The sequence below is a fragment of the Schistocerca americana genome, chromosome 2 (assembly GCF_021461395.2).
Source record: "Schistocerca americana isolate TAMUIC-IGC-003095 chromosome 2, iqSchAmer2.1, whole genome shotgun sequence".
In the NCBI taxonomy this organism is placed as follows: Eukaryota; Metazoa; Arthropoda; class Insecta; order Orthoptera; family Acrididae; genus Schistocerca; species Schistocerca americana.
This window is the reverse complement of record NC_060120.1, coordinates 729,063,605-729,088,428: the sequence shown is the minus strand read 5'-3', so window position 1 is coordinate 729,088,428 and position 24,824 is coordinate 729,063,605. Positions and strand designations below refer to the sequence as shown.

At 43.5% G+C, this 24,824-nt stretch overlaps 1 protein-coding gene across 1 annotated transcript in view; it reads right to left on the bottom strand.

Moving 5' to 3' along the window:
- LOC124595788 (circadian clock-controlled protein daywake-like) overlaps nt 1-23,995 on the bottom strand; it is a 79,090-nt gene extending 55,095 nt beyond the window's left edge. Inside the window, exon 1 of the mRNA XM_047134676.1 lies at nt 23,812-23,995. Coding sequence (XP_046990632.1) covers nt 23,812-23,890 — 79 coding nt within the window. The 5' untranslated portion in view covers nt 23,891-23,995. The remainder of the gene's footprint in view (nt 1-23,811) is intronic.
- Nucleotides 23,996-24,824: the final 829 nt, after the last annotated feature.

Sequence of the window (24,824 nt, the reverse complement as noted above, 5' to 3'; positions counted from 1 at the left end):
AAGAAACATGTTTTAAATACTTAGCGAAACAAATTCACGAAAGGGAATGCAATTACTCTTTATCGGCAAATTGGTAGTCCTGAACAACAACAAAAACATTGCACTGATGCTGCATGGTGTTAATCTAATCGGTTAGAGGAATACAAGGAAGAAATAGTCGCTAGTTGAATACTTCAGGATATCTGGGATTGGTGTGGAAATGCTCTTTTAATTCGCAAGTTACAAAGTAATAGGAAGAGGTCAATATGGTTCTGAGTTTCACTACCTTGTAATCAGTATACGTTTTCGTGATACTCGACAAAATAAGCGACTGACACTTAGGCTATCGTACAGTGCTTCGGCTGGTTTGCTGGATTGGGAACCGCGAATTCGAGATATAGCGTATTTAGTTCTTGAAAATCATGTTTACATAAGCTGAGATCGAAGACTGAATGACTTGCCAACACTAGCAGCCGCGGAAGCATTACCTGAATTATTTCACAAAGCTTCACTTAACATTGTGGTTTTGAAGGTCACGAAATCGAAAGGAGGTATCTTCTCGATCTTATCGTAACAGCGAACAAATCTGTATCATCGAACAACAACTGCAATAATACTTGCCCACAACATATTTCAATGAATTATTCATTTATTTATCGGATTTCGTAAGACCATGACTATTTCAATGAATTATTCATTTGTATAGCAGATATCTTGAGACCATGCTAGACGATGCTACTTCGTCATGGTCCGAGTCATAGTTTATAGAAAGCTGATTAGAAAATTTATTAACAAAACAATTAATAAAACGAGCAATAAACAACACATTAGGGAGAAAAGTTGTGAACTATGGCGGAGGACAACCATACAGAATATGAATATGCCACATGGGACCTTTCCAGCTTCAGTTTTAATACTTTAGGTTTAAGTTTTTCTGTTAACATCCATTGTGCGCACAGTTCTTTTTTGATTCTTCTCTATACCTCCCGTCAAAGCACTTTGGTAAACGGAAGAGATTGAAGACAAGTACTTAAGAGTTGGTCGAACGAGGGCTTTATACGCTACTTTCTTGGTGGGTCAATTACAATTCCTTGGGAATCTTCCCACAAATCTCAATCTGCTTTCCTCCATGGCTATGTTCATTTTTCTTTTCCCGTTAAGTCTTTACACACCGAGACTTCGAGATAGCTGACGGTGATGACTGATTCCAGAGACTGATCACAGACTATGTTATCAAATTATGTAGGGTGTCTTCATTTTTTTTTCGTGTATTCAATTTATTTTTGTGTGCGTGCTGCTACTCTAAACGAAACGATGACTATCTGCATGTTGGAAAATTTTTGTAGCTACTGCATCTGTCAACAGAGAGCTAAATACGTTGTTGTCAGATCACTTATACCGTTACGTATAGTGGGTCGTAATGCTCCAGTCACACCTCTTTGAGGTACGTCGTGGTCGACTTTAGCTTTTGATAACAAATCCTCAGTAATAATGGAGTACTGTCCTCTGTTAACTATGGAGTCTAATTTCCGATATTCCTGAAGCACGTGTTTTCTTTAGTAGGCTACAGTGGAACAATACGAGGTGCGGCTAGAAAAAAACCGGACTGATGCTGGAAAAAACATTTATTTACAATTATTTACAATTTCATGTTATCTCCTTCAATGTACTCTCCTCCTCGGTCTCTACACCGCTTCATACGAATTTTCCACTGTTCATAGCAATGCTGCAGATCATTTTCGGTAAGTCCATACATTACTTCCGTCGCTTTTTCTTTTACTGCTTCAACAGTCTCAAATCTAGTTCCTTTCAAAGCTGACTTGACTTTAGGGAAAAGAAAAAAGTCACAGGGTGCCAAATCAGGTAAGTAGGGTGGATGATCTAAGATGGGAATGTTGTGTTTTGCCAAAAACGTCTTCACTGACAACGCACTGTGAGCTGGGGCATTGTCTTGGTGAAGGATCCATGACTTTTTTCTCCACAAATCGTTCCGTTTTCTCCGTACTCGCTCACGTAGGGTAGCCAGGACGCTAATGTAGTAATGCCGATTCACTGTTTGGCCCTCTGGTACCCAATCAATGTGCACAATCCCTTTGATGTCAAAAAAACAATCATCATTGCCTTGAATTTCGATTTTGACATTCGTGCTTTTTTTTGTCGTGGAGAACCAGGAGTTTTCCAATGCATCGATTTTGTAAGAAGGTGGGATCACTTTCAATGTTTTCCAGGATGTCAGAACAAATCATTCTTCGGCGTTCCTTCTGTTCAGTTGTGAGACACTTTGGAACCATTTTTGAACACACTTTGTTCATGTTGAAACTTTCATGAAGAATCTGCCTAACACTTTCCTTGTCAACTCCTGTTAACTCAGACGCTGCTCTGATTGTTAAACGGCGATCTTGTCGAACAAGTTTACCGATTTTTTCAATGTTTGCATCAGTTTTTGCTGACAATGGTCTGCCAGTGCGAGTGTCATCACTGGTGTCTTCGCGGCCATCTTTAAATCGTTTAAACCACTCAGACACTTGTGTTCGCGATAAACAATCATCGCCGTACACTTGTTGTAACATTACAAACGTTTCACTTGCAGATTTTCCTAGTTTGAAACAAAATTTGATGTTAACACGCTGTTCTTTCTGTACACTCAACATTTTCCGACGCACAGACAAAACGTCAACTACTTAAAACAGACGCCACGGGCAGACTGAGTGCAGGAGGCAGATGAAACTCGAGCAGTAGGCGGAGCGAGAGTCACGTGACAGGCCACGCGACTTTCAGCCTTATTGCATTCGTTTTATTGTTTCACCAGTACTAGTCCGGTTTTTTTCTAGCCACACCTCGTAGGTATTGAAGTCTTCTTCAGCAGTCGGCTCATCTACTGTATTCTGGATCTCGTTGACGAATAGAAAAAATGTTAGGTTGGCGCTTGCGGAATAATAGTTGAATACTGCAGGCAGACATTCCTACTTAGGCAAAAGAAGTGAACGGACGTTCGAATTTCCGTCCCTTCCTAATAAGGGTCCAGCGCCTTAACTGACAACTTCGCTCACAAGAGGAAGGACTCACACGCTGACAGCCGATTCGTCCTCTGCTTGGTAAGTCCCTTACGTGCGGCATAAAATGAAAGGCTTTAAGATATCTTGGCTTAAGAGCCCTCCTCCGTTTCTGAGAAAAAAGCCCCTAAAGTTCATGACGTGCAGTCGACTCAAAATTTACGGGGTCCGTAGATAAATGAAGATTGAGAATTTTGCATCAACGCATATGGTGTAATGTCCCCACAGAAAATACCCTCTACCACGCACCAATTAATCATTGTCAATCAAACCATCCACATTCATTCACTTTGGAAAAGTATCTGATCTGATTTTCTCGTAACATATGCGGCGACAGCTAGACGACGCCAAAGTATTTTCTAGCGCGTTTATTCTTTGAAATAACAGAGATGCATATATGCATTCTCCATGGTTGTTAGAGTGGTAACTAGGACAGTTTCTGGAGTAGGGATTGAGGCATTGACGTATTTCTGAGAATTACATATTCTGATTTTCTTCTCGCTAAATCGAGCGAATTAACTTTTGTGCCACTAGCGGTTTGTTTGAATAGAAAGAGAGTGTAAACGGAAAATAATTAAGACATGGAATCACCGGAGATCTGGACATGTAACGGAGATGGATTTAACACACAATTTCCTTCATAAATAAGGTTTGTGACTTTTTGTTCCGGAGTGAATGAACGAATGAGTTTTTTCTGAACCACTTGATGATCACGTTGGCCCTGTAATTAGTGGGGAAGTTTCAGCTGTGTCGAAGAGAGCCTGCATTCACTGAGTCTGTGTTAAATCGTCCAAAAAGGCTTCGTACACATCTGGAATTCGCAATCTTTCGTAAAAGGAACAAATTGTCCACACGATTGATTCTCCCGACTGAAAACAGTGTTTAATAGTAATAATAAATGTAAAGATCTCTTACAGCAAGCCAGCCGCTGATTACCAAGAGGAAGGACTCCACCAAAGATCCTATTTGGCTGATTTCACGTAAAAACTGTACATAGATAAAGGAGAGAAAGAGAGAGAGCGAATAAAAATAGAGATAATACTAATAATCCTCCATCAGTCTAACCTTTCGCCTGTCTTTTCACGGATCAGCCAAGACACGGGAGGCCCTTACATTACTGTGTAGATTTACGTGTGAGGGTGAAAGGGTCTTAAAGGCAACAGATACACGTCTATACCGACAAGACATTACACAAAGTTAGCGGCTAGCAGCATTCATCATCTATTCATAGAGAAGGAGACGACAACGTATTATTATCTTGTTAAAATGGTATCCGGAAACGTACATGTTCCTAGAAATGGAGGAGACAAACTTTTACGTCTGTCTTTTGTGTGTTCACAAAGTAAATGCTATTCAACAAAAGCACCCAGTGCATATGACTGGGGAGCAAAGAACCTGTGGTCGTTTCCCAAATTCATTCCGCAGTTTTTTCATTTTTATTTGTTTCCGTATTATAAATGATAACACTAGGAGGTTTAATAAGGTAAGTAAATCAGTAAGGAAAAATAGAAAGGTAGAAAAGTAAATTTCGCAAATTTCTTATGTCAGTAAAGAAATAAAATTTTAAGTCTCGTTGTACGAAAACAAGTCCAACTAAAACCGCACAGATGCAATAACAATGCATGGCATAATTCATGATCAGCCTTCAGCACCGATTTTTCAGACCATGTTATCGTATGCATCGTACACACAAATATTAGTCCCCAGAAAATAAATGTTTTTAAACGCAAATCATGCCTATTTCTGCCGATTCTTCGGAAAGAACGATCTAATTATGCGAAGATTACTTTCATTAGATGTTCTTGGTGCCGCGAGAATATTTGATTCGAATGTTTATATCAAACGTTGTCCAAAGGAAAGTGGGGGCATGTAGCAGAGTGAGCGAAAGCGTCATTGTAAAACTATCAGGATGAAAATTTTAATTCATTGCTATAGTCAGCGATAGCGTTAACGGTTTCTGGGCACACAGCTCATAAGGGATGCTGCGTTGTCAACTCGGCTGAAAGTACAGAGACAACAACTACGATACAGACAGCTACAATAGCGGATGGTTAACGTACCTCGCTACGGTCTCGTTCATTGTGCTCTAAAAATCGTTTACGATAAATTTACTGAGTGTACCCAATAAGTATGAGATACACATTACAAAACGGGATGTGTATTCAGTCCTTACCAGCCGTAATGACATGGAAAGAAACCAATGATACTGATTTTCGCACTGCACAATGGATTCTATAATAAAATGCATCTTAAAAAGCGGATTATACTTTCAATTGCCTCTTACTTTATTAATGAAACGTCGAAAGAGTCAGTTCTAAAATATCCACGGTACCTGAAAAACATTTTAAATTACGTTGTGTTGTAGTCAGAATAGCGAGATAAGCAAAATAAAATTTCCATTACACAACAGATTGTGTTCTGAACTACTTTCCGTCTGTGCAGGCAGCTTGACAAGAAATTAAATGTTCCGTGAAGATTCGCTGGTTGTGGGTACCAGACTGACAATTAATGAATACATTGTTTAGTCTCTAACAACCAAGAATCTCCTTCTTACAGTTTGTCAGTGTGACGTACAAGCGCTCCCCAATCAGCAACGGTGATTTTGTCTATTGCTTCATGGTTCAGTCTTTCAATGTCAGCTACCTTAAACGTAGTATTTTATCCGCCACACATCTCGTAACCTGTGCCCACACCAACTTTGCTGGATGATATTGGCAATGATAAGGAGGTGCTCGTATCTCACTGTAGGCATGTTGCAGAGCTATGGCATCAGTGCCGTATTTTTACCGCTGCCTTTTGAAATCTCAACGAACTCGAGCAGCTCTGCGCTCGTTTGTGTTTCAACATGTCCTATATTATTACTTCGCAGCTATGAAAGAATATCACTTTTTCTTTTGTTTGTAGTGGGAGGCCTGTCGAGAATAACACAGTGATAGCTTACATTGTCCATAAGAGTGACATAGCCTGGATGCAAATAAGGCAACAGTTGATTCTGAAACCATTCTCGAAATGTTTCTCCATTCATTTCGGAATGGTAGTCAGAGCTTGTTTTTTATTTTGACCGGAGTACAAGTTTGCTTTCACACACAAATCCGGTAGCAGCGGAACCGGCGTGACGTAAGACGCCCTGGAACTTTCAAGCCGCCTTCTCCCTCCGTTGTTTTCCAACTAAAATATCTAGCGTGGTTTTGATTTACCCAAGTCTGGTCCAAACAAAACACTGCTGACGTCTCTCTTAATACGAATTCACGCATTACTCTTAGAAACGTCATCGTAGGAGCAGCGATATCACTTCGCTCCATTAAAAATTTCCGTCCGTCATTAGAGTTTACATATATAAGGCTGATGTTCTTCATTATTCTTTGGATTGAGCTTGCACTTCCTTTAAACCCAGTAGTTTCACGCATAACAGTGAACAGTTTCACTGCCATGGGCAACCCACCATTCTCATAAAATTTGATAACTTTCCAACGTAAAACATCTTGATCGAAGTCGTCTATTCCTGTTACGCATTTTTGGGATGCTATGTTTCTTCCCTGGAGACCGTAATTCCATATTTACAATTATCTGCTGAGACTGCTTGTCCTCCTGTACAATTCATCTGACAGTCTGTGGACCAATATCGCCACAGGCCGCTACAACGCTATCCTGTACGTGGCAAAGTCGCAGGCCGGCTCGCCTTAATCTGCCTCATGTTTTGAAAAGGAGTACACTTGAAAAATGAGGTCGCTTGTCTGCTCGTCAAATATTTTGCGCCTTCTAGGTGTTTCAACCATTACCAGAAAACTCACAGAACCCACAGAATACTATAGAAGAATGGCAATCGTCATTTTGCGCACGTAAAACACGAAAGAACGCCCAAGTATGACGGAAGTTTACAGAGGACTGAACATGGAAACAGAATGAGCGCTGATTGGCTATATTTGGAGTCACGAACAATTGCTGTCGACTTAAGATTTGTTCTGCGCACCTAGGTCAAGCATCCTCCGGCAGGCAATGAGTGTTAAGTACTGTTCATAGTGCGCTGCTACAAATGTCGTAGCCAATGTGAGCATGAAGTGTGATCGTAACGGATTATTTAGTGACTTTTTATGCTATATGTTTCGAGTTGTCATGGCTGATGGTGGTGGTAAGCGACAAATTCTACAGAAGCAACTGAGAGACATAATTTGCAGGATACATGTTTTGTGAAGCTCGAAGCACGTGTATGCTCGTACTGCAACCGACAACAATGCCGTCCACCTCTGTATCTCGACCTATGTGAACCGCCATCGTTGAATCAAGCGAATGTGAATGATGTATTACTTCGAAGAACAAGTCGATATGCTTCTCATTTACGGAGAATGCTAACGAAAAGCAGTGAGAGCTAGAGCTTACACGCTGACAAATATCCTCAACGTACTCACCCTACACGTCGCACATTTAAATATGTGTATGATAAAATGAGAACAACTGGATCTTTAACGCATCGGAAACACATCTGGCAAACGAAATTTACTAACGAGGAAACGGAAATAGGTGCTCTTGCCACTCTAGTTCGCGTCAGATAGCAAGGGAATCTGGGATGAGCCAGAGTAGTGTTGTTCCTGTTCTGGATCGCCATAAATATCATCCTTACCATATCAGTCTTCACCAAGAATTAACTCGTACGGATTGTACGCGTCGCATTGAATTCTGCCGATGGGCTCAATTTCAGATTCAGAGGGATGACACTTTTATTAAATTGATTTTATTTACTGACGAGGCTACATTCGCGAACCATGGAAATGTTAATCTGCATAACATTCTTTATCGGGCAACTGAAGATCCATGTTGGCTATGGCAAGTTGTACACCAAAAACCGTGGTCAGTGAATGTATGGTTTGGGATTAGAGGGTACAGAATTGTAGACCCCTATTTCATCGACGGAAATCTTAATGGTAGGAAGTACACCACATTCCCGCAAGAAACATTGCGTCTGTTATTGGAATAAATACCTCTAGGAACAAGGTATACACTCCTGGAAATTGAAATAAGAACACCGTGAATTCATTGTCCCAGGAAGGGGAAACTTTATTGACACATTCCTGGGGTCAGATACATCACATGATCACACTGACAGAACCACAGGCACATAGACACCGGCAACAGAGCATGCACAATGTCGGCACTAGTACAGTGTATATCCACCTTTCGCAGCAATGCAGGCTGCTATTCTCCCATGGAGACGATCGTAGAGATGCTCGATGTAGTCCTGTGGAACGGCTTGCCATGCCATTTCCACCTGGCGCCTCAGTTGGACCAGCGTTCGTGCTGGACGTGCAGACCGCGTGAGACGACGCTTCATCCAGTCCCAAACATGCTCAATGGGGGACAGATCCGGAGATCTTGCTGGCCAGGGTAGTTGACTTACACCTTCTAGAGCACGTTGGGTGGCACGGGATACATGCGGACGTGCATTGTCCTGTTGGAACAGCAAGTTCCCTTGCCGATCTAGGAATGGTAGAACGATGGGTTCGATGACGGTTTGGATGTACCGTGCACTATTCAGTGTCCCCTCGACGATCACCAGTGGTGTACGGCCAGTGTAGGAGATCGCTCCCCACACCATGATGCCGGGTGTTGGCCCTGTGTGCCTCGGTCGTATGCAGTCCTGATTGTGGCGCTCACCTGCACGGCACCAAACACGCATGCGACCATCATTGGCACCAAGGCAGAAGCGACTCTCATCGCTGAAGACGACACGTCTCCATTCGCCCCTCCATTCACGCCTGTCGTGACACCACTGGAGGCGGGCTGCACGATGTTGGGGCGTGAGCGGAAGACGGCCTAACGGTGTGCGGGACCGTAGCCCAGCTTCATGGAGACGGTTGCGAATGGTCCTCGCCGATACCCCAGGAGCAACAGTGTCCCTAATTTGCTGGGAAGTGGCGGTGCGGTCCCCTACGGCACTGCGTAGGATCCTACGGTCTTGGCGTGCATCCGTGCGTCGCTGCGGTCCGGTCCCAGGTCGACGGGCACGTGCACCTTCCGCCGACCACTGGCGACAACATCGATGTACTGTGGAGACCTCACGCCCCACGTGTTGAGCAATTCGGCGGTACGTGCACCCGGCCTCCCGCATGCCCACTATACGCCCTCGCTCAAAGTCCGTCAACTGCACATACGGTTCACGTCCACGCTGTCGCAGCATGCTACCAGTGTTAAAGACTGCGATGGAGCTCCGTATGCCACGGCAAACTGGCTGACACTGACGGCGGCGGTGCACAAATGCTGCGCAGCTAGCGCCATTCGACGGCCAACACCGCGGTTCCTGGTGTGTCCGCTGTGCCGTGCGTGTGATCATTGCTTGTACAGCCCTGTCGCAGTGTCCGGAGCAAGTATGGTGGGTCTGACACACCGGTGTCAATGTGTTCTTTTTTCCATTTCCAGGAGTGTAGAATGTGGTATCAACACGCTGGGTGTCCGGCACATTTTTCACTGATGGCTAGAAATGAGTTGCAGAGACAATTCCCAAATCGCTGGATTGGACGCTGAGGAGATGTGTCGTGGCCGGCTCATTCGGCAGACTTGACGCCTCTGGATTTTTTCCTGTGGGGATTCGTAAAATACATTGCTTATAAAGACGTTCCAACTACACTTGAAGATACTCGAGAGAGAATCGTCAGGGCATGTGCTTCGATAAGTGCCGACGTGATAAGGAATACCACTCAATCCATGATAAGAAGATTGCAGCACTGCATTGATACCTATGGTCATCATTTCGAACACTTTCTGTAAATGGACCTTTTTGACCTTCGTTGACCTTCAAATACCGTACTGTTACATATCATTGCATTCGTTTCGATGGCCGCTATTAGGAAATAAGTACCAAACTATAGAATCCCACTAAAAAAATAAAATAAAATAAAATAAAAAAGTTGACCTTCATATCTCTGAAGGGACCCCACCTAGCAACAAAAAACCAACGTCATATTATGGCTCCCGTTGTTTCGGAGTTATTCTAGGTGGCAATAATTAGTGACTCACCTTGTATAATCTGAAGTCCAGGAGACTGAGACAGAATGTGCAGAATGAAATTGAGTCTTGCTGTAACAGTCTCACACCTCGACAGCGACGCCTAATATAATCTGTTACAGCTCCCCGGGCGCATCGACTACCAGTCGAATTGTACACCAAGCGCTACGTCTCCATCAACCATTCCTCGCCAGGAGCGGTGCCACAACCGAGAGACATATCCGCTGGGATAATGTCAGCTCACGTGGCTTAAGTAGGTCGTCATTGTGTGGGCTTGAGATCTTCAGTCTTCAATCACTACAGATAAATTATAGAGAAGCTACGACGGCTTGTTCTATTGCATCGAATTTTTTCGGTCGACAGTATTGTGAAGGGATTAAGTTAAATTCGTAGTGTGATCTTATCATGTGCTTGGCTACGTTTATGAAAGATGTGTAGCAAATTGCCACAGTTGACTCCATTTTAAAAGAGACGGAAAATCAGATTGTAAGGCCGGCCTATGTGGCCGAGCGGTTCTAGGCGCTTCAGTCTGGAACCGCGTGACTGCTACTGTCGCAGGATTGAATCCTGCCTCGGGAATGGATGTGTGTGATGTCCTTAGGTTAGTTAGGTTTAAATAGTTATAAGTTCTAGGGGACTGATGATCTCAGATGTTAAGGCCCATAGTGCTCAGAGCCATTTGAACCATTTTTTTCAGATTGTAATCTACGCTCAACGTGACGTAATTAGGTATGTAATACTGGAAATTAATGAAGACCAATACGATCCAAAAAATATGATGTAAAACGTCTGCGATTACGCTGTCAGATAGTAGTCACACAACCCTATCAGCTTTAAATTTCACAGAGAAGCTACGCAGAATACCATTCACACAGCGTAATTTTTTACCTATATTAATAGAACATTGCGATTCCAGATAGACTGTGTCATGCCTAACATCGTATCTTCATCATATGGTTTCGTAACATACCAGGATTACCTACTCTCCTGTATATTGACTGTGGGGAATTATTGTGGTGTCACCGTCAGACACCACACTTGCTAGGTGGTAGTTTTAAATCGGCCGCGGTCCATTAGTACATGTCGGACCCGCGTGTCGCCACTGTCAGTGATCGCAGACCGAGCGCCACCACAAGGCAGGTCTCGAGATACGGACTAGCACTCGCCCCAGTTGTACGGACGACTTTGCTAGCGACTACACTGACGAAGCCTCGCTCCTTTGCCGAGCAGATAGTTAGAATAGCCTTCAGCTAAGTCCATGGCTACGACCTAGCAAGACGCCATTAGCCTTACATAGCAATCGATACTTATCGTATAAAGCATGTCTCATCAAGAACGATGTATACAACAAGGATGGATTAAAGTTAAGTATTCCAAAAGCTACGTACTTTTCTTTATAGCATTCATTATGTATCCTGTTTCAGACCTCACGCCATCCTTCGTGTGTTTATAGCGTGCATTGCGGTGCCCTCAAACCACACTGTGTCGGCACTTCTGTCGACACATCAATTATCACCTCACTCAGGGTCACTAACAGCTGGAGGTAGCGTTTTCGCACACAATATCTTAGCATTTTTTTCTATTGTTGTGCTATCGCCTCCGGTAACTGGTTTCACCGTAGCGGGTATACGTTCTAAACAACACATCACAGCCGTAGTATATCGCACACACGAGACCGTAAATTGCAAACAGCAGCAAACCGTGGCCAACGCTCCTGCCCTTCGCTGTTGTCTTTCGCGATATTCATGCGCCCACTGCAGTCCGACCGACTACTGTTCAGAGTCGTCCTCAGGGAGGCTACACTGCGCTAATATCAAGGTTGTCACTAAACGGAGCCGTCTGTATTAATCGATGAACACGGTCTCTGCGGTCATTACTGTAGCCGCGTCGCCAGTTAGCCTGTAATTACACATTCGTTAGACGGTAGTTTGTTGAGTCTGACATAGTTCGCTACGCCGTACCACTGCCGATAAGTAAGATTCTTGCAACGCTTTTGTGAGAAAAAGAGACGTAGAAGAAGACGATGACGCATGGGTGGATAGAAACCAATGGCGACAGATATGTGGGATGTGGCGACAGCTGTAGGAACTCCACAGGATAGAGAAAGACCAACCCTTACACGAAAGTTCCACATGAATTCGGTGAGTATTTAAGAGAAGCGACTAACATGACATATGAAATACAAGAGTGAGATTCGTGCTCCAATTAAACGGTTTTATTCGAAGGATTCTACATCTGCTCAAACTCATCAGAACAGGCTTACACTCAGGCAGCGTTTGAAATGGTATTTAAGACTGTTAACGTCTGGATTAGTGTACGTATTTATACGTGATCACAGAAGAATACCAGTTGAAGAGGGCACCGACCGGGCTGTTGACGTCATCATAGGCGAAACTATAGATTAATTTCATTACATGATATATGATAAAAGCATCTCACAAAATGAAAGTGCTTCAGATAAGTGATACCATAGACATCACAAATGAACGAGTGTACTCCATTCTTTAAGCAAAAATTTGAGATGTTAATGCCATAATGTTTCAGCCAAATATGTCAAGGATGAAAATTGAAATTGCAGAGCCTGGCTGTGTTTATTGACAGCTGTTTTTTTCAGAGATTCGTCACAGCAGACGGAACGTGAAATTATCATCATACATCTGACCCCATGAAATAAGAAATGACACGAACGAATGACTGTTTAGCGAGGTAGAAATATAATGACGAACATTGCTTTTTGATAACCACAGGGTGAACACCAGACACATTACTCTTACAAACAGAGAATAATAACTGGCCCCTACTGAGATACGTTATTGGATTGCCTTGAAACTAAAGGTTTATTGTAAAATCACGACTGGCAAAATGAAAATGCTCTTTCTTGAAACTGCTCTTTCTTGAGGACAACGCTTTAGCCCACACGGAACGGTGGAACTGCGTCAGTTGGTTATTAGATCGGTTCTTCATTTACCTCATTTTCCTTGTTTAGTGTCAAGTGATGCCTCCCTATTCCTAACTTCTGATGACACGTAATTTTCTTCAAGCGAAATGCTACCCCCAGGTAGGCATATATAGTAGATTTTCGCAATACCTCCTCGTAAAATTGACTGAAAAATGGGATCATTTCTTTGTCATGTATGTACTCTCCAAAGGTGGATATGTTGACAAATATTTTTCAAAAATTTATTACTATTTTCTTAACAAACTTATCAATCTACCCATTTATCTTTCAACCACCACTAAATGTTACATGGAACGAACAAGACTTCTTGAGAACAGTAAGGAACGTTCACTTTTCACTCCTACAGCTCACCACAATAACCGCCTTATGAGTGCTCGGCAGCTGCATAACCACCGCCCCTTAGCAATAAGTACTGGTAACGGTACGTGTCCGCGTATGGCAAGGAAAAGAAAAACAGCACATCAAGAAATAATTGAACGTATTATTAATTACATGGCTTGTACTTTAGAGCTTATTTGTTCAACTGAAATGCTGATTTTATGGTTGTAGTAGTTTGAAACTTTAATTGGGTCACTGAACAACTGTTTTTCATGTTGGTATAAATTCATGCCATCCTGCTGAAGCCTTTGCGGTGTTGAAACTATTCTCCGGCATCGTTACTGAAATCTGCTGCCACGGTTGATATTACCATGTGGCTCTGTAATAACGGAGTCCTAGACGTTTAAGGTCAGCAGAAACCCTGTGCAGTTACGTAAACCAACGTTACGACCAGCAGAAAAGCAGTACTCCGTAACTACGAAATTACAGTCTAAAAATTTGTGTTGAAAGAAAGAAGAAACAATGTCTCCTCTTTACTATCTGATATGATTATTTATTAGTTGCTCTTTCGCGTCCTTAATTATTTATTTTGTGGGAAGACTACAGTTTTCGTACTTCCCTCGTGTTAGTGGCTTTTATAAGAAAATAACTGTGAATGAACCTGTTTTAATTCAAAATTTAGCTTTTAACCCAGTAGCGCCGAGACCCGTCTTAAGCCGAAAGAATGAGAGCATGATCTCGCTATGAGGCAAAATTTTCAAGCGATTCATTATTAACAACGCAGAATTATAAAATGTAACCCAGACAGTCAAAATGTAATTTTTTTTCCTCTTTTATTTCTTCAGTTTCTGATGCAGTGCTTCGCGTAAAATAATATATAAACACACCTCTACTGAAATGATCAATTCCGGTCATATTTTTGTTAGTTTATCTGTTCCTAGACTGTAGATTTTCAGTGAACTGAAATAATAAAATTATAGCTACTATAAAACATGGAATGTGCGATCCGTATCCACACATCCATACATATAATAAAAGTGGGTTTTTGTGTTCATGTAAGTATTGTGTATGTATGTATGTATGTTCCACTTCTACTTCCAAACCACTAAACCAATTTCAACCAATCTTTGTACACGTATCACTTACTGTCTGGAAAAAATCGCTGTTTGGGGAAGAAACATGTACTTATCAAAGTGGTGATGGTGGAAACGAATAATCAGTGTAGCCAACGACATGCTAATACCCATAATTTATTCATCCACTCTAAGTGTCTTGCAACAAGCTTCACACATAGTTTAAAACCTTTACGAAACTTTTTCACACTGACAACCTTCACAAAATGATCAAAGGAAAAATGTTATCTCTTACCACATTTTCATTGATGATGCAGTAAACCTGCCACATGAAGCATGACCTTTTAATTTATTACTTCTAAACTAATTACCCCTTGCATAACACGTGTTGCAGACAATATTCGCATGTACCACTGAATGCAATTGTAAAAATATATCACTGTTTAACACACAGTTTATGTGATATGACGTGACAGACATTGAGCTGCGTGAAAACAAAGCTGCAGGGTGAAATTCGCTAGAGACACAGGTGAAATATGTGTACATATGTGTGTGAAATATGTTAAATACATATGAAATGCGTGTATGTGAACAAAGCCGTGGGTGAAAAGCTCCTTCTAAACCCCTGGATTGAGTTCAACCAAACTTCGTACACATATTACTTGCTATCTTGAAAGAAATACTGTGGGCATGTGGGGATAAGAACCACAACCTCCTATTAGGTTTGAGGTGAAGACGTGGAGAGAGAGAGGAGAGGAAGAGATGGACAGACAGAGAGTGAGAGGAGGATATGGATAGTAACATGCGGGGGTTTGGGAGAGGGGGAGATAGACACAGGTGTGGGGGAGGAGGAAATGAACAAAGAGATGGGAAGGGGGAAAATAGACAGAGGAATGAAAGATGAAGACACGAAGAAGAGGAGTAGTACTGATAGAGGGAAGAGGAGAAGATGGACAGAGAGACTGGGAGGAGGAAATGGACAGAGAAAGGAAAGACGAGATAGACAGAGCAAGGAAATAGTAGGAGATGGACAGAGGCAGAGGCAAGGAGGAGGTGGACAGAGAGAGGGGGTGGAGGAGATTAAGTAATAGAATTGGAATAAATAATACCTCAGCAACGTCGGGTTCTCAGAGACTGTAAAATAAAATTTATTGTTATTTACCATAGTTTGGTGTTTCTTTTCAGAATGCAGATGTAATAATATGTTCTCGAAATTGGTTACGTAACATTAATTCTACATGTAACAATTTATAAGTTCAAACAAAACGATCAACACGAAATACATACTTCTAACTTAGCCAACGTCTGATAGCGGATCCAAAAAAAGGTTGCCGATATACTGTATGCACTTTATTTCGTGGTGTCTAGTCTTGTGACTGACATCAGTTCGCAGAAACATCACTTCCGTCTACAGCGCAGCGGACGATTCCCTACCTCGTGAGATCACACCATGTGGCTGTCCCCGGATTTAGAGGGTTAATCATGTTCATCACTTTCCGAATGGACGAGCAGATGAAACCATGAATTTGGTAATTTGCTTAAAAGCGACCTTGAGTTTCTATGAGCTTTCTGAAAGCAATTACTCGTTGATACTTTCAGCACGATACGAGACAGCACTTAGTTGTCAAACAGTAGTTTCTTCACTGGGCAATAAGAACACGGAAAATTGCCCTCTATGTTAACTTCACGGGATTCCGTTATGTAACCATGAAAAAGCCGCAAACGATTCGCAAGGCTTTCTGCCGCCTAAATTACGCGCCTGAGACACCGCATCTGTTTCGCGAAGGTCAGATAGTTGCTCTCTACCGTTTTCTTTTTCCGTTCTTTATCTCTACATCTTGCTGCACCTTCCTTCTTCTCACCCCTTTTTCCCATATTTCTTCCCCCTCGTAATCTGTGAAGAATCTCTCTCTCTCTCTCTCTCTCTCTCTCTCACACACACACACACACACACACACACACACGTCTCCACTCGTGCGAGCTAACTCTCTTTTCTTATCAGGTGTTTTCGTGAAATCTGAGTGTTTTGATTGGCTTGCAATTGATTAACACATCTATCTCCGCGTTCATCATTGACATTTACTGCATCCAGTGTACTGAATTATGTGTGACATACGTCGTTGTCCTCCACGCAGCTCCCCTTATTGTCAAATATACTGTCCCTGTACGTAGTGACAAGTGTCTCTCCAACCTAGACTTTCTCCTGATAAGGCTTCACCATAGATTCGGTTCTCCCTTTATATGTCTTGGCTACTTCTCTTTTGTTTCAGTTTATTTCACCACATATTTAATAGCAATACAAAATATCACTAACGAGGAATATGGAACGTATACAAACAGAGTGCTACAATTGGTCACAGGTGTGCATGACTGACACCTGCAGCATCACGGAAATGTTGGAAAACCAGAACTGACAGACTCTTGAAGATAGAAGCAATTTGTTCTGAGAAAGCCTAGTTGCAAAGTTTCGAGAACCGATATTAAGTGAAGAATAAAGAGATATTTTTCGGCCCTCTACCTTTTGCTCCCATAGCGACTGTGAAGGTAAGATTAGACTAATTACAGCAAGCACGAACACGTTGAAGCACTCATTCTTCCCCGCACCATACACGATTTGAATGGGAATAGACCCAAAGATGTGGTAACATGCTAAACGACCTCTGTCATGCACTTCACAATGGTTTGTGAAGAATATACAGATGTAGATGTAGAAGCTACAAATGCATGGGTTGAAATACAACGGAAGTCGTACTCCATTGAACTTCTTTGTCCGTGAAAATAAAGCCATAAGTAGCTACAGGAAATGCTCTTTCAAATGGACGCAAAATTTCTCGGAAACCTTCATGTGGAAGAAAGAATGAGATCATTAATGGACAACGTATGGAAATTGATAACAGCAAGTCTTTGTGAGCTTAACGTAAGAAGAAGAAGGAAATAACTAAGAAGAGACTGGAAACGTATTTGTGTTTATGAAATTTGTACTCTTTTTCTCTGGAGCATTTTCGTCGTCTGGTACTGGAGAGTATTCCGCCATCAATCAGCAGCCTCTTGGCATGCATTGTCGTTCGTTCGAAAGATACCCACATGGTGTGACTCATCACTACAAAATATTTCACTGCTGCAAAAACCAACGGCCATCTTATGTGTTTCTCTTTAATCGATACCGTGCACTCGTTCTATTTATCACAAGGTTCTGAGCAGCTGCATGATGCAATACGCGACTTTATCGTTTCTCAACATTTCGTCTCATTACCCATGTTTGTATGAGGTGCAGTAAAACTAAAGCTGAACCCCTGCCACAACGGCAACGTGGAATGGTTTCATTAAAAAGTAATCACCGCACGCGGTCTGCCCTCTTAGCTAAGTGGTCAGCTTGTCTGATTGCCATACAGAGGCCCGATATCGATTTCCAGCCGGGTCGGAGATTATCTTCGTTCGGAGACTTGTGTTTTGTTGTCTCCATCATCATCGACACGCAAGTAGCCCAATGTGGCTTCAATTGAAAAGACTTGCAACTCGGTGGCCGAACTTCCTCAGATGGGGACTCCCGGCCATCATTTCCATAGAAACTTTTCATTTCATTTCACCGCGTGCATTAAGACATTTATCCTACTGGAAGATGAAACGATCAATTGCTGTTTGGTAGCATGCGGTCGGCCGCTGATAGATCCACAACTGCACCTACTCTTTCATTTCCTCGACTGACTGAAAGCGACGTCTACATGTGTGTTTCTTCAGGTCAACAAATATGTGAAAACCATACGGCAAAATATCTGGGCTGCAAGGAGGATGTTGCAGTGTTTCGGAACCAAATCGCTGAGTCGTAGCCTTCATTCAGTTGTCAGTGTGTGGGGCTGGCGTAGTAGTGCAACAGGATGATTCCACACGACAGCATTCCGACAGCCCGAGGGCAAGCGGCATAGGCAACAGTGGAAAATCTCACAAGGAAATCCAAAGCTATTCACACAAGCTCCGGTATGGCCATGATGACCTTCATCATGGAACCTCTGCTCGTCGAGTTCCTCGAGCGTGGAACCACAATCAATACGCAGCGCTATGAAGACACTTTGCAGAAACTGCGATGCGCCATAAAGTGAAAACGCCCAGGGTTGCTGTCGGAGGCAGTCTTCAAAAAATGGTTCAAATGGCTCTGAGCACTATGGGACTCAACTGCTGAGGTCATTAGTCCCCTAGAACTTAGAACTAGTTAAACCTAACTAACCTAAGGACATCACAAACATCCATGCCCGAGGCAGGATTCGAACCTGCGACCGTAGCGGTCGTGCGGTTCCAGACTGCAGCTCCTTTAACCGCACGGCCACTTCGGCCGGCTGGAGGCAGTCTTCCTGAGGCACGATAACGCCCACGTCCACTCTGACAATGAGATGTAGACTACGCTTCAGCGTTTTGGTTTGGTAGTTGTTGTGGGTTGGCAGGAGAGCCAACACCGTATAATTAGAGGAAGCCGAAATGCACGCGTTTTAGCTCACGCAGGCTGGCGTGAGGTCTGGAACAGGACAAGGAAATTAGACTTTAGCAAAAAACGGACGTAGCTGGTGGAATACCTAACTTTAATACATAAATGGTGAACGTCGCACTTGACGGTACATGTTTTACAGTATCAATAGTAACTGGTAGTGGTGCCTTGCTAGGTCGTAGCAAATGACGTAGCTGAAGGCTATGTTAACTATCGTCGCGGCAAATGAGAGCGTATTTTGTCAGTGAACCATCGCTAGCAAAGTCGGTTGTACAACTGGGGAGAGTGCTAGGAAGTCTCTCTAGACCTGCCGTGTGGCGGCGCTCGGTCTGCAATCACTGATAGTGGCGACACGCGGGTCCGACGTATACTAACGGATCGCGGCCGATTTAAAGGCTACCACCTAGCAAGTGTGGTGTCTGGCGGTGACACCACAGTAGTACTGCAGAATCCTTCGTATAGTCCGGATCTTTCACTGTTTGGTTTTCACGTTTTTGGCGACTTGGAGAAAGACGTGCGTGGATGTCGGTTGTAATAGGACGAGGAAGTGCAGGAGTGGGTGAGGTTGTGGATTCGTCAGAGGCCGACTGCGTCCTGCGAAACAGGTATTGATCATCTCGTCTCCCAGCGGGATAAGTGTCGTAATGCGTGTCGTGATTAAGTTTGAATGGAACCATTCCATGGTGCCGTTTTGGGGGGTGTTCAATTTTCATTTGGTTCTCCTTTTTAACTACAAGGCTCTGCAGTAGTTGACATTTACGTATGGTGTTTGGAATGTACAATACACTTTACCGTTCGCCAATCCCTGTCAGTCCATTTCCAAGCCCTATAAGAGCGCTAACTGGCTTTAGTACTTCCTTGACGCCTGCACAATCACGTTTCTAACAACGAACCTAGCCCCATATATCAAAGGTGAAATCTCTCTGTCGACACACACACTGGCGGGAGCTGCAATCAGAGTCCATTCTGTCTCATTGAGGTTAAATACGTGTAAATGTCGTGTGGATAAGGCCTCTCGTCGGGTAGACCGGTGCCCGGGTGCAAGTCTTTCGATTTGACGCCACTTCGGCGACTTGCGCGTCGATGGGGATGAAATGATGATGATTAGGACAATACAACACCCAGTCCCTGAGCGGAGAAAATCTCCGACCCAGCCGGGAATCGAACCCGGGCTCTTAGGATTTACATTCTGTAGCGCTGACCACTGAGCTACCGGGGCAGACCTCTTTGAGTTGACTCACTCTGACAGAAAAACGACTATCATGTCAACACAGCGTCCACACAGACATACATGAGCCAAAACTTATGTTCACTGCCCAGCGAGATCGAATGCCGCCCGCTGACTTAGTGAGTATGCGACGCGGTAAGCATTGGATGTAAGAGGAGCAGAGACGGACTGAGAGTCATTCGCGGATGACATCGGCTAGAAATGAGGAAATTCATTGACATAAGCGAATTTGACAAAGGTGTGACTCTTACGTCACGGCACCTGGGAGTGAGGATTTCGGAAACGGCGGAGCTGATTGAGTGCCAGTGTGCTCCCGTTGCGAGCAGCCATGGGGAGTGGTTGAAGGAACGTGCAGGGAATTCATGGAGCACATTGCGATCTGGTATACTGGCTAGGCTTAATGTGATTTGCTGGTGGTTCCCTGAATTCCACTTCACAGAATACTAATAGACGAGAAGGTACTGAACATCCACGCCTCATCACAGAGTGTGGAGGTCGGAAGCTTGTCCGCTCTGTGAAGCAGGGTAGGCGGCGTTCTGTGGCAAATCTGACGACGGAGTACAATGCTGACGGGGACACAAGTACTTTGTGGGGCTCCACGGCAGAAGACCCCTACTTACATCAGCAATGAGCATCGGATTATCGAATTTTCGTCCAATGCAACTAACAGATATTTTGTCTATGGCGTTCTCGTTTTCGAATGTAGTTAATCAACGGCAAAACTCTGTTTTACAGAGCAACATCATCTGCGAAGGGTCCTAGAGTTTCGCTCACATTGTGTGACCGCGATTGTTCTTGTTCACATCATTTAGAACCCTTAGCGAGCGCTTACCAGATAAATTTCTGAGTAAAAGTGTACGTCTAGCAGAGTATCGTTTCCCTGCTTTAAATACAGTAAAATGAGCTCAAGTGTTTAAATCATCCGCTTCCAGTGTCTGAGCACTTAACTCTTGTTAACATTCTTGTGAGCAGAGCCTCCTCTGCTTCGGGTGAGAAAGGCTTTATGAATTAAATATTTGTAGTTGCCCGGTGGATGCCTTCGAGCAAAATTCAATGCGTTGTATGGGAAACTGAATAGTAGATTCTATCAATTATTTCACATGTGTTTGATGGAAAAGAACTCTGTATGTACTTAATACGTGTGATTTGGTTCTGTTGAAATTCCAGCAGAGAAAAAGGGAAATTTTGCGGAGATGTGTTCTTATTCAGAGTGACGACTGCTCAGTGGTCTCTGTAAACGCCAGTTTGTTACAAAGAGAGGTCGTACGTACGTAATCTCACAAGTAACACCAACATTTCACGACCGGTCCAAGCTATTGACAGAATGCTACCGTCGAATGGCAATACGCAGGAGACCCCATATTGGTGAACAGTTAACGCTCGTACCATCGTCATCTGTCGAAATACTTAACTACCAATTAGAAAGAAAAGGTTATAGTGTTGGTTAATGTATCCAGTAAAACATCGCCAAAAATAGCACAGAAATGTGAAATGTTTGACCCAAGTTACACATCTCAGTGTTGTTTGAGTAGTGAGATTTCTGGTGTTTAATTGTCTATGGAGGTGGACCTGTGGTGCCAGCTACAGTCTCCACGTACAGGATGTATCTCTTAGCAGTCATCAGTCGCATTTTCTCTGATGTATTCGGCAGATACTTGCAATTTAGTTTTTGCAATGTCTAGATGGAGTCAGCGTAAACGAATCCTGTACATCACGTCTTTCATGCGACGCTCAGCATGGATGCAAAGCATAAGCTTGTTTCCTGTTACCAATTAAATGATTTTTTAAGCGGATTTTTGCGTGCCCATTCGACAGAGCGGTCCCAAATTAGTGTAGTGCAAAATTCGTTTTATCGATATACATTAAGAGGGACAGTACAACACGAGGAATAATCAGTACCGTAGCAGCGACTGCACTACTCAGGCCTTTGCTGACTTCTACAGCCGTAAGCAGCGCTGCTCTGTCACTCCTGGAGTAGTGCTTATTATTCGTGTTGTACTGTCCCTCTTAATGTATATCGATAAAACGAATTTTGCACTATACTAATTTGGAACCGCTCTATCGAATGGCCACGCAAAATTTCAATTTACAAACAATTTATTTCGTAACGGGAAACAACCCGACGCTTTCCGTCCACATTGGGTGTCATACGAAAGATGTGACTGCAAGATTTGTTCGAGCTGACTCAGGATACTCGTTGCAAAACTGAAATTGTAAAAATCTGTCGAAAAACCAGAGCACATGCGACTGACGTCCCACAGGAGACACACTTGGTACAGGAAATGTCAAGGCTGTTGCTAAGTAGACAAGAGCTGTATCACTGGACTTGCCTTCCCAAGAAATCTTGACTACCATCAAAGAAGGCAAACATGCCGCTTAAGAAATGTCATAGTGGTTCCCAGTTACTGGCAGATTTCAAGTTACTAGTGTTAACAGCACAGCTTCCGTTGTTCAAAAAATGGCTCTGAGCATTATGGGACTTAACATCTGAGGTCATCAGTCCCCTAGAACTTAGAACTACTTAAACCTAACTATCCTAAGGACATCACACACATCCATGCCCGAGGCAGGATTCGAACCTGCGACCGTAGCAGTCGTGCGGTTCTAGCCACAGTCCGAAACAGTAAGTTCAAGAACAAGCTGTAGAATATATTACGAAAAGTCCTTGCTGCTTGAGAGGTCGACCGGAAGACGAGCAGACCAGCCAGTATCCGAAGGCTCAAATGGCTCTGAGCACTATGGGACTTAACATATGAGGTCATCAGTCCTCTAGAACTCAGAACTACTTAAACGTAACTAACCTAAGGACATCACACACATCCATGTCCGAGGCAGGATTCGAACCTGCGACAGTAGCAGCCGCGCGGTTCCGGACTGAAGCGCCTAGAACCGGCCGGCCACAGCGGCCGGCTGAGTATCCGAAGTACTTAGCACTGTCCTAATTTGCAAATGTCTGCTGTCTGATGCAGTCTTTGGTTTAAAAAAAAAATGGTTCAAATGGCTCTGAGCATTATGGGACTTAACATCTGAGGTCATCAGTCCTCTAGAACTTAGAACTACTTAAACCTAACTATCCTAAGGACATCACACACATCCATGCCCGAGGCAGGATTCGAACCTGTGACCGTAGCAGTCGCGCGGTTCCAGATTGAGCGCCTAGAACCGCACGGCCACCGCGGCCGGCCTTTCGTTGTTGTTCAACGACTAAGCGAGCAGCTCTGTTGTCCTATAACGTAGCATTAGTTATGAATATGACTATTACAGCACGCGGTAAGATTTCCGCTTTTAATTTAGGCGCTTGGACGCTATATGCTCGCATTTGGATCGGCTCTATTGACGAATTAATAACAGGATAATTGCGCCACCCACAGACACCTATTGTGCTTGAAAATGGGCCAGTTATGCAAGATATACTAAACTAATTTGTTGTCAGAAACAGCCAAGATGGGAAAACTTCAAAATGTCCATTAGTATTGAAAACGTCTGTTGCATTTCTCGTATGCTCTGAAAACTCGATGTGCATCACAGCTATTACGATCGAGTAATATTCACAATATGCAAACAAATTCAGAATTACAAACAATGTAATAACGTTGTGGCGTGCGGAAAGACACCTGGTACGAAGAACTATTCATGTCAAGTAGTCATTTCTCCAGGGGGACATCAAGCGGAGTGATATACTTTGTTGCGGCTCCACAGCCGGTGGAGCGGCCCGCTGTCGTACTCACGTTTCTCCTTCAGGTAGGCAGCGCGCACGGCGACGAGCGCCGCGGCCAACAGTAAGAGAGCTGCGCCCCGTGCCGGCATGGTATGCTGCCTGCTGTGTGCTGTCTGGTGGTGGACTACCGGGTCGCCCGGCCGCCGCAGTCCTATAAGAGCTGAGCCGAGGTAAAGCTCGCCGGCCTTGGGCCGTCTGAGAGTACGGCTGCAGCTACAGCCCGGCCCCCCGCATTATCACTGCATCTCGCACCGGCGCCTCGCTCCCAGCGGTCTTGACAATGGCCGCCGTCAAATGGAAACCGTATTTCGTAACATCGCAGCCATTGGTTGGATTCCTGCACGTTCTTCCTGGTGGAAGTAGAGTGGAAATTGCAGGTATAGCCTAAAAAACTCATAGACACTGCTAATGGAGCTAAAGTTTGCATTAGACTTCATTGTAAATCACAAACGGAGGATATTGCCGTTTGGGTCAGGGGTTCTCCTCGTCTTATTGTGCCACAGAGTCTGATTTGGGTCCGCTTGTTTCCTTGTTTTGTTATTTATTTTTGTTTTTTAATTCAATTACGCATTTCTGTCAAGACCAGAAAGTCGAACATGATTTGACAGACATGGAACGTCTTTTTCGGAAACGAAAGTAATGTAGTAACAATGACAGCAGCGACAACAACAATAATAAATATGCAGTAGAAGAACTTGTTTCATTTTAGAAACCTTATAACGCGGAACGAAAGGGGACAGTGTGGACCGTGGACCGCTAGTGGGAATCACTCTAGCATTCATCTGGAACGGTTTTTGTGAAAAAAACACTTTGGACGGCTTGGAGAACGTCAACAGCGTTTATCCTGTACAATGGTATTTGCACTTTTATGTCAGTTTCAGTGCCTTCAAAGTGCAATAGTACGACAAAATAAGCATAAAGTACATTCCATTACTAGTTGAGTACTTTGCGCTGCTCATGTTCATGCAAACCTTCTACAGACCATTTCCTCCTTCCCCACTCTCTATGTCCATTCCCTCCTTC